Source organism: Cyprinus carpio, chromosome A23, assembly GCF_018340385.1.
Source record: "Cyprinus carpio isolate SPL01 chromosome A23, ASM1834038v1, whole genome shotgun sequence".
NCBI lineage: Eukaryota > Metazoa > Chordata > Actinopteri > Cypriniformes > Cyprinidae > Cyprinus > Cyprinus carpio.
The window spans coordinates 3,224,432-3,241,072 of NC_056594.1; the positions used below are offsets into that span (position 1 = coordinate 3,224,432).

General features: G+C 35.6%; 1 protein-coding gene across 3 annotated transcripts in view; it reads left to right on the forward strand.

Moving 5' to 3' along the window:
- The first annotated feature begins 3,194 nt into the window (after window positions 1–3,194).
- Window positions 3,195–16,641, forward strand: part of LOC109081700 (microphthalmia-associated transcription factor-like) — a 41,823-nt gene continuing 28,376 nt past the window's right edge. The window contains exon 1 of one of the 3 annotated variants that reach the window (XM_042712618.1): window positions 3,195–3,458. In XM_042712618.1, coding sequence (XP_042568552.1) covers window positions 3,355–3,458 — 104 coding nt within the window. In that variant the 5' untranslated portion in view covers window positions 3,195–3,354. Of the gene's footprint in view, window positions 3,459–13,961; window positions 14,121–16,641 lie in introns of those variants that run through there. The other 2 variants (XM_042712616.1, XM_042712617.1) reach the window with 2 other exon arrangements.

Consider the following 16,641-nt stretch of genomic DNA (forward strand, 5'->3'; position numbering starts at 1 on the left):
CTTACCGGCTACAAAGACACAGACCGGGCCATGCCGTTATCTGCACACACACACACACACACACACACACACACACACCCGCTCAGACATAGTATGTGTGTGTGTGTGGATCCCTTACACACGCCTTCCGCTCGCTCACTGACAACACACACACGCACACACACACACCCACACCCACACACACACACACACGCACGCACGCACACACACGCACACACACACACACACACAGCTCGCTATTACAGATCCTCACACTGATGCTGCCGGTAATAGAGTGTAGTCTATTTCGAATTCGCGATATTTGATTATAATAATCTAAAACACGTGGTAATGAATTCAATGAATCATATAAATTAAATCACTCGATTCACTGATTCGTTCGATTAGTGCTCTAAAGGTGCGGTAACATTTATACGTATTATACAACAAAATCTAGTCCGAATTTGGCGTGAGGGCCCACGGAAGTTTCGCTCATGTTCACAGCTGCTCAAACAGATTAGAAATTTGCTTCGGTTTTGAATCGACTTATGAGCAATGCGCTACAATGGACAATAGACCCTTTGAACACGAAATTGTGCCATTAATATGAGCGCACCTTACGAACAATGAAAACAGACTGATTCCAACTAACATTCTAAGAACTTTAGCTAACGTTCTGTTTCTCTCAAAGTTATGAACACACATTCTTCGAGGAACGTTAATAGAATGTTTATTCAAAGTGATCTGGGCTTTGATAATGTTCTCAAAACGTTGCCACAACGTTAGTTAAACATTGTTTATGGAACGTTTCTGAAACTGTTAGTTGGTTGTTTGTCTAATGTATTCAGTCTACTTGTTTACTACTTGTTTCAGAACATTTAGAGAACATTCAAACGTAAAATACTGTGTTGTTTAAACCCAACATTCAAATATGAACTAACCCAAGTGCTGGGTTAGCCAACAGTTGGGTTACTCCATATATTACTCAAAGTTGGGTTGAAACAACCCCCCAACATTTTTTTTTTTTTTTTTTTTTTTTTTGAGTGTAACAATTCCTTTGAGTGTGTACAATTCCTATAATGTTTGTAAAATGATGAAAGGAAATGTTCCCTTGAAATTTGCATAAAAAATTAATAAAAATAAAAATAAATAGATGGTTTGAGCATTCAGAGAACATTCACAAATAACACTTGGTAACACTTTTAAGGTGTCCTTGTTACATGTTACATGTAATGACAATTAATTATGCATAATTACATGCAAGTAACCCTAAACCAAACCCTAACCCTAACATAGTAAGTAGCCTACATGTATACATGTTAATTAATATTACTCAGTACTTAAATGTATAATTGCACTGTAACAAGGACACCTTGAAATAAAGCGTAACCTAACATTCTTAACAACCTGAGAACATTGGCAAAATGTATAAAATGTTAGAATGTATTTTTGTTAGCTATGATGAATGGTTTGTGCTAATTAATTCAATTAGTCATTCCGATTCAGTTAATAATTTAATTAACCATTCTTTGAAATAGAATAACTTTGGATAAGTGCTGATTAATAAGCATAATTGTTCAAACACTGTTGCATGTTAACATTACATAAGCAAGCACTGAATAATAATTCTGAACTAAGCATACTAATCAGCCTGTTTTGTTGTTCTGTGTGTATTTGCATATTATCAGGCTAGTAATTAATTATACATGAAATGCGTAACATGTCTCGGCTCTTTGAGCGACTGTAATTCATAGTCATTACTCTTCATGTACAGTACATGCTGAAAGGTTTCCATGTGTAGCCAAACTGAATTGGATAGAGGCTTGGGATTTTGGGTTTGACAGCAATATCCCAAACATCTGAACAAAGGGCCTGGTTTATTTGTATCTTCTCAGTGCCCACCGGATCCCCCTTCCCTATCACTCTCCACCCACAACACACACAAACACCATCTGCACTGAGTGACGAGCTCAGTGTTCATTCCAACCAGAAGCTAAAATCACACAAGCACAGGGAAACCCACTGCATAATCGCAATTAAGTGTTATGATGATGCGAATTGTACAAAAACATATGATTTTTAGAAAGAAATAAAAAAGCATGAATGTCCACACCTTAATATCATTGTCACTGGAGGTCAGGCTGATCCTATAATGCACAAATTGTATTAATATTTTAAATTAAATGAATATTTTAGCTGTACATTTTTATGATTTATTTAATTATTAGCTCATCATCAACTCACAAGCCCAGTATGTGTGTGTGTTAGTGTGTGTGTGTGTGTGTGTGTGTGTGTGTGTGTGTGTGTGTATATATATATATAGATATATATGTATATGTATATGTATATATATATATATATATATATATATATATGTTTTATTTAATTTGGCTCCTTCCTGTGATATTATCTGTCTTGATTACTTCATTTCCACTCTGATAGTTGGACACAGAACTGAACCTAGCATATAGCAATAGGCCAAGACCAGTAATCCTTACTGTAAAACTTTTATGAAATTAAAATAAATATTACCACTTGAGGAAGACATTTACTTTTTATTGTGCTACAAATTATGTGCATGTTACAGTAAATACACATAAGACATGCATAAATGGATTAATTCTGATTCAGGTACAATAATGAGACTTATAGAAGACCTGAAATATATAGAATATAGAATTATCATGCACTTTCTCTTCAGTGGTTTGTCTGAAATTAACTTTCTGTACCAACTGAAACAGTGTTTGTAAACTAAACTATCATGCAATTTAGAATCTACTTATTTCAAATTTTGTCAGAAGAATAACTGAAACCTCTAATATTAGTAATTTTAGATATCAAGTCAAATAGTAGGTGATAATGTTATTTAATTAATTTGATTATACTGCCATCGCGTGGACATTAAACTGTACTGTGTACAAAATTACATAGTAAAATTATACAACAACTCCGTTTATAAAAAAAAAATAATAATAATAATAATAAGAAGAAATAAATAAATAAAATTACAACGATTATCCGCGGTGAATAATAAAAATGTTCAAAAATGTTAATAATAACTGAACAAATAAAATGTTACTGTTCACTGCAAAATGTTTCCGTGAGTGTAACGCCTCCTTTTCGGTGCCAGTCAATTAAAAGACGCTGACACAAAGCTGTCGTCATTCCTGGGATTTGTAGTTCCTGGCTTCACTTGGCTGCATTCGCCACAGTCGAACAGCCCTCCTAACGGACTACAAAACGAAACCAGCGCACTACTGGAGCTCGCGGAGGACTGACAGCTTGACATCACTTAGAGTGTGCGTCTGAAAGTGCGGTTCTGAACTGACGTATAATTTTCCACCTGGGAGCTGACGAAAGTTGACAGCTTTGAAAATGCAGTCGGAATCGGGGATCGTGGCCGACTTTGAAGTCGGAGAGGAATTTCACGAGGAACCTAAAACGTATTACGAGCTGAAGAGCCAGCCGCTGAAAAACAGGTCAGTGTGACAGCTCTCAGATTCTCTGTTGCATGCTGTGAAAATTGCGGTATGCCCCAAAAAACTGAGTTTGGGATTTGTTTATTGCTTTATTAGTTATTCTGCTAGTTGAGTGTTTGTAATGAGAATCGGCGGCGCTCTGTCCATCCACGCGACGCGACGCGACGGACTGAGCGTTCAGCGGCCGCTCGCGGTGTTGACAGCGTCGCGTGTTATAATAGAAGCGCAGAAGTTGCGTGCAGCGCATATGGGTGTAACGCCTTAGGATACAATATCATCATCAAATATTTACTCATGTACAGTAGCCTGTGTCTGTATGAAGACCTCAGTCCTGAAACTCTTTTAAAAGTGTGTTGAACTTGGCGACACCATCATAAACATTACATAAAGCAGATCTGTAGGCCAAGTCCTTTTAGTTATAGGATAGTTATAGGCACTTTTATCCCGGGGAATATTTTAGAGTGGGATTATTATTATTATTTTTTTTTTTATCAAAACATATTGAACATCTCCACTATTGTTGCCCAGCCAGTCCATTAAAAACATACACTGAACTTCTGAGACAAGAGCAGTGCATGTTCTGCAGCAAAACTGAAACAGTCATTTTAAAACACAAGACAAAGAGTGACAACAGCAATTATTTAAAAGACAACAAGCATTTAAATAATAAATACATAAATAAAAGTATGTGTGTTTGTTTTAGCTAACAAATAATGTAATAAATTGTGAAGTTTATTTATTTGTTATTATCAATTTTAACATGAAAACGCGTGACAGCTTGTCGGATCTTTTGGTTAAATCTACTGTTATTATACGTCATCATAAATTAGTCTAATTTAAGAGGGTTTTTAGTTGTGAAAACACTGCTAGAGAAAACAAACATTTGTGCATTCATACTTTTGACACAAAACCTTTCAGTTTACAAATTTTGTGAAAAGTCAGTTTATAAAAAATAGGCTCTTGGTAATTATTATTAAGGGCAGGTATAGGTGACAGTTGTTACTTGATGTTTTGTGTTTAAACTTTTTTTAACCCTTTAATTTTTATTTTATTTTATTTTATTTTATTTTATTTTATTTTATTTTATTTTATTTCAAGCTGTACCAGCATGGAATGATTAATCAGATGAATTTATACTCATAACTGAGACAATGAGAGTTTTAGCAGACAAACAGTTTATTTTAATGCTTCTTTCACTGTCCAGGAGAAAGTTTGACCAGATCAGAGATTGCAGTTAACTTCTTTTGATCAGCTTCTATATAATTGATGAACTAAATGAGATATGTTGGATGTTTATATGATTTTATATTGTTTTATCATGTGCATGTTCATGCTTGTGTGACTGCAGTGCACTCCTCATGCTATGTCAAGTGTTTCAGCTGTAAGTTGATGTGATTTTTGTGATCTTTCTGATATATGTGCAAATGCAGTCGCAATTTTGACAGTTTCTGAAGCTTTGCTTTCTGAATGTTGATCAAGTTGTTCTCCTGAAATGTTACAATTACATCAAACGAATGCAAAGACTCACTGAGGCATGCAAATGGTAAGTGATCTTTTTGCCCATCATGACAGCTTCACTGGCAGACAGTGAGATCTTAATTTAGATGAGGCAGACGGCTCTGGCCGCCATGAGGTGAAAATTAGCATCATAAATTTAGAAGCGCAGGATAATACCTCAGATGCTGGGAGTGAATTTTGGGGGCTATTTTGGTTTGTTGCCAAAATATTATGCGTAATAACGGGGGTGTTGGATCACAACAGGAAGCAAAATATACTTATACTTACTGCTATACATTTAAATGACTGGTTAGCATTTACTAGAGCATTCCTCTGAAACCCTCCACCTTCCCCAGCTCCACCTGTATAGATCTGCTATGGGTTGTTTTATATTCTACTTGTGCAGCAGCAGAATGCCTTAAATACTCACAGCACCGTATTGGCGTATGTATTGGCAGTAACAAGTTCCTGTACTTGCGTTGGAGCAGCAATAACGTTGTCATATCCATTAACATGCTAAAATCATCCGAGAGTTGTCATGATAGAAATAAATGCGCTGTGTGTTTCAGAGTGAAGGGCAACACTGTGTTCATTTACACGCGAGCAGCTCATAATTCACCAGTGTTTGCAGTCTCTGTCTGCAGAAAATGCTGCTCTACATGACCTTCATCGCTGCATCTGGGTTTGGATCATATTAACATGCATTTGTGAACGCATCACACGTCAGCCATGTTTCCATACTTGTAATGAGAAGCACTTATCAACAAACGAGAAGCTTTAAGGGCTCCCTTCAATTTTCTTTCAAAATAAGTCACTTGATGGTCTAACACTTGAAAATGAAGAAATTAAAGGGATACTCCACCCCAAAATGAAAATTTTGTCATTAATCACTTACCCCCATGTCGTTCCACAATTTAAGATATTTTGGATGAAAACCAGAAGGCTTGAGACTGTCCCATAGACTGCCAAAAAAATAACACTGTCCAGGTCCAGGAAAGTACAGTATGAAAAGCATCGTCAGAAAACTCCTTCTGTCATCAGTGATTCAACTGTAACATTATGAAGTGACCAGAATACTTTTTGTACACAAAGAAAACAAAAATAACTTCATTCAACAATTTGTCTCCTCTGTGTCTCTCCAAATCAGCGTAGCTCCATTTTGGAGAATCTGAGTTGAACACAAGCGGCGTAAGCTCTTCTGTGTCAGCCGCAGAAGAAAAAGTTGTTATTTTTGTTTTCTTTGTGTAAAAAAGTATTCTCATCGCTTCATAACGTTACGGTTGAATCACTGATGACAGATGGACTATTCAGACGATACTTTTCATACTTTCCTGGACCTTGACGCCAAAAATATCTTAAATTTTGTTCCGAAGACAAACGAAGCATGGGGGTAAGCGTTCATACTGCACGAGGTTGCGGTCCATCAGTGCGTTCCAAGAGCGGTGCGTCTGCAGCATTTATGTACCGAGTCTATTTTTGCTGTGCTGCACGCGCTGAATTAAAGTGAAAGCGCATTGTTCGCGGGAAAAATGGACATGGATTGACAAGGAAATGCAGTCATTTCACAATAAATGTATACTAATTAAAGCTGTTTCACACGCAACACATGGGTTTTTGGCTAGGTTTTAAAACAAGAAAAAGTGCACTTTTAGATAAACAAGGAAAATAATATATATATTCACTTTTATGGAGGCAGAAAAACAAAGTTCATTAAGAACCGTGCGATTGCTTGTGATAAAGATTTAAATGCCAAAGGCACGAGACTGTTTCTGTCTGTGGTGTTTTTAATTTGAAATATTTTAACAAGAAAAGTAGGCTAATTATTGTGTTTAAATGTTTTGCCGCTTGCTTGAGCAACTTATTATACAAACCTAGAAGTAAAATGCATGAATAATGGGTTGTTTATATTTATTGAGTTTAAACTAATGTCTATAACTATGAAAGATTGTTACTGTTCTGTGATAAAAGACTCACAATGTTGAAAAAAAAAAATATATGTGTTTTTTTACATGATATGAAATCAAAACAATGAACAAATGTTGTGTTTGTGGACTAAACAGCCGCGGATCAGTAGCGGACTGCAAACCCGTCCTGTGTGAAAGCACAATGAGTCCGTGCTGTGGACTGCATACGCACTGCAGATGGAGTATGTGTGAAGCAGGCGTTACAGGGAAGATGGATGCTGCAGAACTAGTAGAACATGACACAGAAGAACTTGTGCCAAAAAGAGGAGCCTGGTCTGTTGTTTGGAGGGTTTTTGGTTTCCAAAAACCGACGTCGACCAAACAACCATTTTATGCAAGTGCTGTCGGGCTAAAAGCACGTCTTGGAATATCAACCAGCAGAAAATGCATTGTACAACTGATTATGCATGAAAAAAAAAAAAAAAAAAAACGTCATAAACTGGGAAACCGGCATAATTTAGAAAAAAACGTGATATACATTTTTGGTCAAACCGCCCAGCACTAGGGGTAAGTGAATAATGTGAATATTAGTTTTATAAAGTTATAGTTATAATGTAAAATATTTAGTAGTATAGTACAATATATAGTTAGTAATAATTTTCTTTTGTTATATTTCTTATTTTTGTTTAGTAATATTAATATTTTTATAATTCATTTATTTTAATAATAATAATAATAATAATAATAGTTATTATTTTTATTATTATTATTATTATTATTATTATTATTTAGCCTTTATGGCCATATTTATATATAATAACAGCATTTAAGGCCAAATTGTGCAACCCCACAGACAAGCACAGCAAACCTAGATATTTTTAAAATTGCATTTTAAATCACAATCACGGTTTTTATCAGTAAAAAAATAAATAATAATAATAATAATAATAATAATAATAATAATATTTTCCCCCAAAATCATGTAGCCATAGTTTTTATTTATTTAATTGTTTAAGCTATACATAACTAGTTCACTGTTTTGTTGCTCATTTTTGTTGTAAACAGAATATGTAAAACTTGTAAATATGTAAATTACTTCTGTAATTCTTTATGCAGCATTATGGAGCATCATCAAGCAAAAAAGTGATTTTTCATTGGTTTTGAGGTCATTCGTTTGGATACATCAGAAGTTACCAAGCTGAGCGCTACATGCCGTTGAGTTTTAAGAGCTGGTATGAATTGCAGCCTGTAGCAGCTGGCAGTTGTGACTGGGGTCAAGATGTCAGATGTACAGTAGCTCTGCGCTCCTGATATTGATCTGAGTGGCAGGAGCAGGTGTTTGCAGTCAAGTACCATGCTGGCCATCAGCGAGAACATCCTCACATCCTCGACTCGCTCACTGGATGAAGTCCAGCACTCCTCACAATCCTCTCTTTTCTTCAAACTCCTGTTTTCATTCATGAAATTGTTATGTGATTACAGTGAGGCGGTCAGCAGATACTTCTCCTCTTATGAGGGCAGAGACGGGAGATGATTGTTCTCAGCGGTTGATTAGTTGCATAATAACAGATAAGGATGTGCAAGCTGGTTTGATTTTATCAGCGCGTTGTCGATTACAAGGCCACTGCGGTTGGGAGTTTGACGCAAGACACCGGAACGGTGGAGTGTATTTTTAGGTGGTCATCAGTGCAACTCCTTAGTCAGATTTCAAGAGTTGGTTTTTTGTTTTTCTTTGACCCTCCCAAAATTCCCAAAAAGATTCAGGCGTGAACCTTCAAACACGCATTCATATTAACCTCCCTCTGGTGTGCACGTTTTATTTATGATCTACTTTCCCTGGAAAAAATGACTAATTTTAATCACCAAAGACGGATTAATTTGATCAATTAAGGCATTTATAATAAGATTTCTATTACAAAAATAAATGCTTTTTCAACTTCTATTCGTCAAAGAATTTCCATAAACTATGAAGCAGCTCAACGTTTTTCAACATTGATGATCATAATAAATATTTCTTGAGCAGTAAAGCAGCATATTAGAATGATTTCTGAAGGATCATGTGACACTGAAGACTGGAGTAATGATGCTGAAAATACAGCTTCGATCACAGGAATAAAGATTTTTAGATTTATTTATGTAGGATTTTTTGTTAATTAATGATGGAGTATTTCACGATTTTACTGTTTTTACTTTTTTTTTTTGAAGCAAATAAATGCATTTGAGCCTTGGTGAGAAGAACAGACTTTATTTATACTAGCTACATATACTTTTTATTTATAACATTTAAAAAATCTTCACAACCCCAGACTTTTGAAAGGTCATGTAGCTTTAAATCCTTAGTAAGCACAAATGGCTTAAAACACACTGAGCAGACTGAGTCACATAACATAACATATTCCACAAAATACAGGAAGCAGACTAATAGTTAAAGTCTACAGCATACAGTATTTCTAGTAAATATAGACATCCTTAAAACATGATAAATGTTCTTGCAAAAAAGCAAAGTGCAGAAGATGTTAAGACTTGTTTGGGTTTATGCTTAAAGCCAGAAACTTATTTGCCAATAGAGAAAGTAAAGCAGGCTTCACTGAAGGTATAATCTTTGTTTCTGAAGTTTTTTTGTGATCTGTAGGCACATCATTTATAATCAAGATGCTTATATATGTTATGTTAGATAAAAAAGGCATTTAAGGTAAAATTGTGATGCTAATTACTATGATTATAACCTAGAATTTATATGTGGAGCCGTTCACATCCTCAGTGTAGGGATAATTTATTAGAAGAATACAAAAGTACACTAGGTTTTTAAATATTTTTGCTCTTAAAACTTATTGTGTAACCAAAATGCCAAAAGAGAAACAAACAAACAAAAAAAAAAAAAACGCTTTATGCATAATAGGAGACTATAAGGGACTATGAGTTATAAATAAGCTTGAAATACAGTGGGACTCTTATTTTGAAATGTCTATGCTTTTCTATTGCTGGCTGCTCATTTAACAATATGAGGGAGATCAAATATTCACTTTAAAGCCATCTACAACATATTACATATATAAAAACACCACAAACTAGATGCTGTCATGATTCATCAACAGTACGTAGATCATAAGCAATCTATTGGCTTAAATATGTGATATTTGTTGATTATTAACTGCTCTAGAACCTGCAACAGTGCTGTGTTTTTACTTTGAAACACTCATTTTTATTTCATGAAATCATTTACTTTCGTTGTTAATTATTAAGTTAAATAATAACATAAGTCTGTCTCTTTATTCCTGTTTTCCATCCCCATATATAAGACCTCCTAAAGTGATAATTAAGACATTTGTTACGCCATTCAAGATATTAAAACTTTTCATGACCTTAAATTTTATAAACTGAATTGTTTAAGACTTTCAAGGACACGTCAGGACTTTTATTCTTAACACAAATGCATCTAAACGCATGATACAGTTCACACACGTTTATTTTTAGTGGCAAATCCTAGTGTAACGCTCACACTGTGAGGGTGAGTAAATGATGACAGAGTTTACATTTTTGGGAGGACTGTCCCTTTAAGATAAAACGCCGTTATTGAGCAGTTCAGGCCCTGCTTCATTTCATAATCAATGTAATGGGAGAAATTTTGCAACACTTAAACAGAATTGCTTTGTAATCATACATTTATTTATTTTGTGATGGTTATTTAAGTAAACAATTACAAAAATAAATGATTATCATAACGTTTTAAAACTCTCAGTAGCAGAAGTTTAAAACAATTGATGACAAATCAGTGTATCATCGCAGAGAGCTGCTGTAAATCAGATACAATCTCTGGAGAGCTGCGTTCACCCAAAATGTTTCCTCCTCGTCACCTCATTCTGTGAAGTGTGAGTGTGTCAGTGTTTCCAGCAGAGCTGATAAAAGTTGAGTGTTGAGTGAGTGAAGACAAATACAGAGAAGAGTCGATTGAGTCACGTTAGTGTCATTAGACTCGGAGCATAAATGCAGTGTGAACAGAAGAGCGGAGTAAAGAAGAGCCACGGTAAATCACACAAGCCCAGAGGTAGGTCTTCAGTCTGTTCATTTATAGACTTCAGAGCTGAGATTTACAGATTAGCGTAACAAAGAAATGTTTATATGTACTTCGAAACAAATATTGTGTCTGTTTCCATTAGAGATGCTGAAAGCTAAACTTGCTCTTACAGTGCATTTGAATTTCATGCTCTTTGTATACCTTTGTAAATGTGCTGAAGCTTTGCATCCATTTGAGATTATTGCACTGATCCATTAATTATTCCAGCTTAGGCCTGGACTAGTTGAACCTATTGATAATAAAAATATTTCACTTTAGACTGACCTACTGTATAGTCCCAGTATTGAAAATTCATCTCTCTGTAAATTTCAAGTTAGGTCGATTTAGGACCTTGACATAGCACTCTTGCATTTGACACAGTGTGATTGTGAGGATGAAAATGAGATCTAAAGTCTATTCTAGCACTGTCCAGTAGCACAGTTGAGTTAGTTGTTGCATGTTTTCTAAGCTCGTGTGTTGTCTAGGCCTCAGTAGAGTCTGAACTGAACAGAGTTCAAGCCCAGCAAACAAGTGAGGAGAGAATGAAGAAAACTTAATTATAGAAATGGGAGGCAACAAATTGAATGATGTGCGCCCCACCCATCCTGGAAATATTACAACAAAGAGCCCCACTATATGTCAGCTGTGACGGCTGACAACAGACTGTATACACGACTGAAAACAGCTTCTTCCTCTTTAATGTTCCTTCACTTGTTAACATACAGCAAAGCATTTCTATTTTTTACAGAAACTGCATCCGTTTGGAAAAGATTCATTTTAGTCATTTTTGATTCGTAGTGCTTCTGAAACAAAGCCTCTGTTTGGAATAGCATTCTAGTTTACTGCTAACATACCGTGTTATTTCAGTATCACTGATGTACTAGTGTCGTTTTTGTTAATATTTTGAATTAGATTTTATTTTCATATTTTATGTTTTCATGCTTACATCAAGTTTGTTCCACATTTTTTTTATTAGTTTTTTTTTACTGCGTGCATTGTTTTTATTACGTTTTATTCGTATTTTTTAGTTTTTTAGTACAGCCTGATGTAAATTATTTATTTATTACTGAAAAATTAAAACATTATTTTTTGTTGCCAAAATGAACTTTACAACACTACCATTAGAATCATCACTAAAAAATGTCCCCACATGGCTGTTCTATTCTATTCTATTCTATTCTATTCTATTCTATTCTATTCATATAAGTGGATGAAAGTGTTAAGAATAGAATAGAGTAGAATAGAATAGAACTGACTTTTTTGTCATTGTTTTAAAAACAACAGCATTACATATGCAGTATAGCTTTTCCTTGGCTACCCCAAATTCAATGTGTAGAATTTTCTTCTAAATTTCGAGCATCACAAACAGTGAGCTTGCTCAGCCTTTGCAGTATTTCCTTTTTTTTGCGACTGTTCTCATGTCCCGTCTCTAGCCTCTGTTAATGTCCTGTTTATAGACTTCGTAATATTTCCTCATATTTCCAGGGTTGAAGCAGTATTTAAATAGACAGAGCAAGATACTTCATCACCCAAAAGGAAAATGCCCTGTATGGCCAGTGCGCCCCTGGTGGTGTCCGATGTTTATTGTGCATATAAGTGAAAATTAGGAAAAATGTATCTGCCTTTTGGAAAACGTATATTTCCCTGTACTTTAAATTCTTCTATTAGACATTTTGAATCTACTTTCAACAATGATGCTTTGTTGAGCTTTTAAAGGGTGTTTTACCACTTTAAGCCATTTCAGAGTAAACTCCTAAGTATGCAGTAAGCAGTGTGCTAGTATTGCATTCTGAATCCAAAATCTTGTTCACATCTTTACACTCTGTGTATGTGTGTGTGTGGAGGCCTGTCGAGGTGTGAAAGGAAAGTGTGCTCTCTAACATGCTTTGTTATAATTAACACAACGCTGTTTGCCAGGAGAGACAGATAGAGAGAGAGTGAGAGCGTGTGTGAGTTTGCAGAGAGTTGGCAGCTGCACCTGTCCCGCTCCTCCTCCCCCTCCTCCTCCTCCACCTGTAATGACCGGCGTCTCTCACAGAAGGTGACTGTGAAGGTGAAGCGTGACAGAGAAAGCGCCCTCTAGTGTATGTGTTCTCAAAGAACACCTCAGAAACTGCATAACCACTACACTGTCTTGTGTATAAACATTGCTTTGTTAGCCGTCTGACAATGTCATAATGTTATTAGTTAATATAAAGACTTAGTGTCAAAATCGTCTTATTATGTCCTATTTACTAATTTACCAAATGTATACATTTTTTTTCATTTAAAAGACTGTATTACAGTAATATTAACAAATTACAGTAGAATATATCGTGATACAATTATTTATATCATAATTAAAGACTTCAATTAAAAATAAAATTACAAAAGTAAATAAAACAAACACTACCACGATGGATGCATGTTTTATCATTTAAATCATATTCATTTAATAAAATATAATTAGGGCTGTCAAATGATTAATCACGATTAATCACATCCAAAATAAAAGTTTTGTTTACATAATATATGTGTGTATACTGTGTATATTTATTATGTATATATAAATACACACACATGCATGTATATATTTAAGAAGAATATGTTATGTTTATATATTAAATATATTTATATATAATATAAAATATAAGAATATAAATATATAAATGTATATACATGTAAATATTTTCTAAATATATAATTGATGTGTGTGTATTTATATATACATAATAAATATACCCTGTACACATACATATATTATGTAAACAAAACTTTTATTTTGGATGTGATTAATCGTGATTAATCATTTGACAGCCCTAAATATAATACATCTAAAATATTTGTTGCATTAAAATATATTTTTCCATTATGGTAATGATAATTTGGAGAAAAATGTACACAAAAATGCAATGTCCTACTGGTCTGGACATAGTCTTGACAGTTTTCATGAGATTTTCTCTCCTGTGCGTCATTCCTCACATGTGCAGCGGTGTGCTGTGGGCTCGTGCGTGACGTGTGTGTGTGCGCGTTTCTCCCCGCATGTCCTCTGTGTACGGATTGGCTGCTGGTGCCTCCCGTTTTGACACGCTTCCATGCAGCGCTGCCGGAGCAGCGTGACTCTCAGAGCTGTCCAAGGGCGCACAGTGCACCTTCAGCACACCAAATAAAGATGGAGGCTCTGGGCGTCCATGTGCAAAGACCCTGTGCTTTTCCCTGCAGCCGCTTGTGAGTACCTGTGGAGGAGTGACGCTGTGTTGTGTGTGTTGAGTTTGAGTGTATTTGGGAGGGACGGCGTGTTTGTTTGGGTGCGTTATAGATAGAAAAGTCTTTCCGTGACTATAAATATCTTGTAACTTAAGGACAGAATCAGTGTGAGGGTCCCTTGATGGTGATTTAATATATATTAGCATTAGTTTTGCTTTTGTCATTGAGTATTCAGGAGTTGAGAACATCATTTCTTGACTTTCCCTGAATGCAATGTTTTTGCTGCAGTACTTAAATCTCCTTTTTTGACATGTATTGTTTTCATATGCAATCATGGGAATGGTCTTGAATGAGCAGTATGTAGTGCTCTAACAGTACATGGCAGTGCTCTGAGGTGAGTGGAGGAGGTCAGTCTCCTTCTGACGCAGCTCTCTGATTGGCTACTGCAGTGTCCGGGTCTGGGGGTGTGGCCACAAAGGACTGTGTACTCATTGTTTTTCCTGACACACACATACACACATCTACTCATGCCGCACACACACCAAAATGGAAAATTACCCCGAGCATTGCAAACACACACACATTCTTTTTATAATGACAGCAGAAAATGTGCTTGGAGTGCCCATTTGCTTGTCATGATAAGAACTGTTGTGTAGATGTAGTGCTGGCGTTTAGTTTATAAGCTCTTGGTTAAAGAGACATGAACATAGTGTGGTTTTCATTAGGGATGCGCCAGAATTTCAGCCGCCCAAAACTGCATTTTCGTTTTTTGGCCAAAAGAGAAAAAAAATCACTGCTCCACTCATGTACCGCTCATGCTCACTGAAAAAGCAAAGTCCACTCAAATAATGTTTTGACAGGAAATTTCTATGTAGTATACTTGTTCCTGTAAGCAATAGCTGTACTGTAACATGGTGTATCACAGTTGTTCTGGACAACGCTGGTAAAATGATGCTATCCTCTAGTTCACTGATCTGCTGCCTGCTATACTGTGCTCAGATGCTGTGATAATAGTAACTGTAGGACTATACATTATTTTTGTAAAATTAATAAAAAAAACAACAACAACTGTTAAATCTGATCATTACAAATAATATATTGATACTGAATATATTTTCTGTCCAATTCTGTTGTTACTTTCAGTAAAAGCATGGTTATTTCATTAGCTTGTATTTTCTAAATTCAGTATCATTGAAATGTTAATATAAAAAGTCGTAATAATTTTATATTATTTAATAAAATAATAAATAATTATTAAAAAGCATTTTTGGTTTCAGTTTTCGGGCAATTACATCCAAAATTTTCGGTTTCGGTTCAGAATTTTTATTTCGGTGCATCCCTAGTAGGGCTGTGCAATTAATTGAAATCGAATCGAAATCGCAATTTGAGACATTGCGATTTGCTAATTGCAAAAGCCTGCGATGTGGACGCGATATTACGCTGTTCCAGAGCATATGCATGACTGCCAGCCTTGAGTGGCAGTCTTACTAACCAAAAGAGTGAGCGCACCTCTGTTCTCCCCAATCAGCTCTGCTCTAGCCAACTGCGTAAACGCCCACCATAAAAAAAAAAAAAAACCCGGAAAGCGGGAGAGAGACAGAGTGGGATTATAGCGTCTACAGGGTCAGATCAATAGTTATGCAAATTTAAACTAAAGAAAAACGCTATGTATCTTAAGCTTCGAAACGACAGACAACGAACAAAAAAGGTAATTTGCAAGAGCTGCGTCACAATGTATATCAAGAGCATCCCTTCTGCATGTTCGCTATACCCAATTCAGAAGACCGCACACACAGCCTATGTCTCTGAATGCTTCTCATACTCGCTCCTCTCTAACCCCACGTGGTGCGAATCCAGCGTCACGGACAAGCCGTTCACATTTGCCGCATTTGTCACATTCCTGTTTCGTAATGCTTGGTTATATTCGCTGCGTCGACTCGGCGCCTGGCTCCGCTTTTAAAAAGAAATGTAAATTCAGTCTAACTCCTTGCTAATTTCACTTGGATGAAATGAAACATTCAGCATAAAACACTTGAATTCCCCCGTGAAAATGCATTTGCTCTTAAAACTTTAGAGTTCCTGCTAAAAAATATTGCATTTGCCTGCAAAATGTTGTATTTTTGCAAAAGTTTTGTGTTTTCCCGACAAACTTTGCTTTCACTTGCAAAACTTTTGGATTCCATTATGAAGTTTGCATTTGACAAAAATTTTGAATTCCCAGTGAAACTTTGCAGTTGCTCACAAAACTTTAGTCTTCTCCCTAGAATCTTTGCATTTCCTTGCAACACTTTTATGTTCTCCTGCAAAAAGTTTGCTCTCTTTCACAAATGGTTCCTCTGACAAACTTTGCATTTTCTTATAAAAATCTTATATTTCCCCTAGAAATGTTGCATTTGCTTAAAAAAAAATTGTGCTCTTGCAAAAGTTTTTTGTTCTAAGAAACTTTGTGTTCATTCACAATACTTTTGCATTCCCTCAGAAAGTTTGCATTTGCACGCAAAACTTCAGCGTTCCCCTAAGATACTTCGCATTTGATCACAAA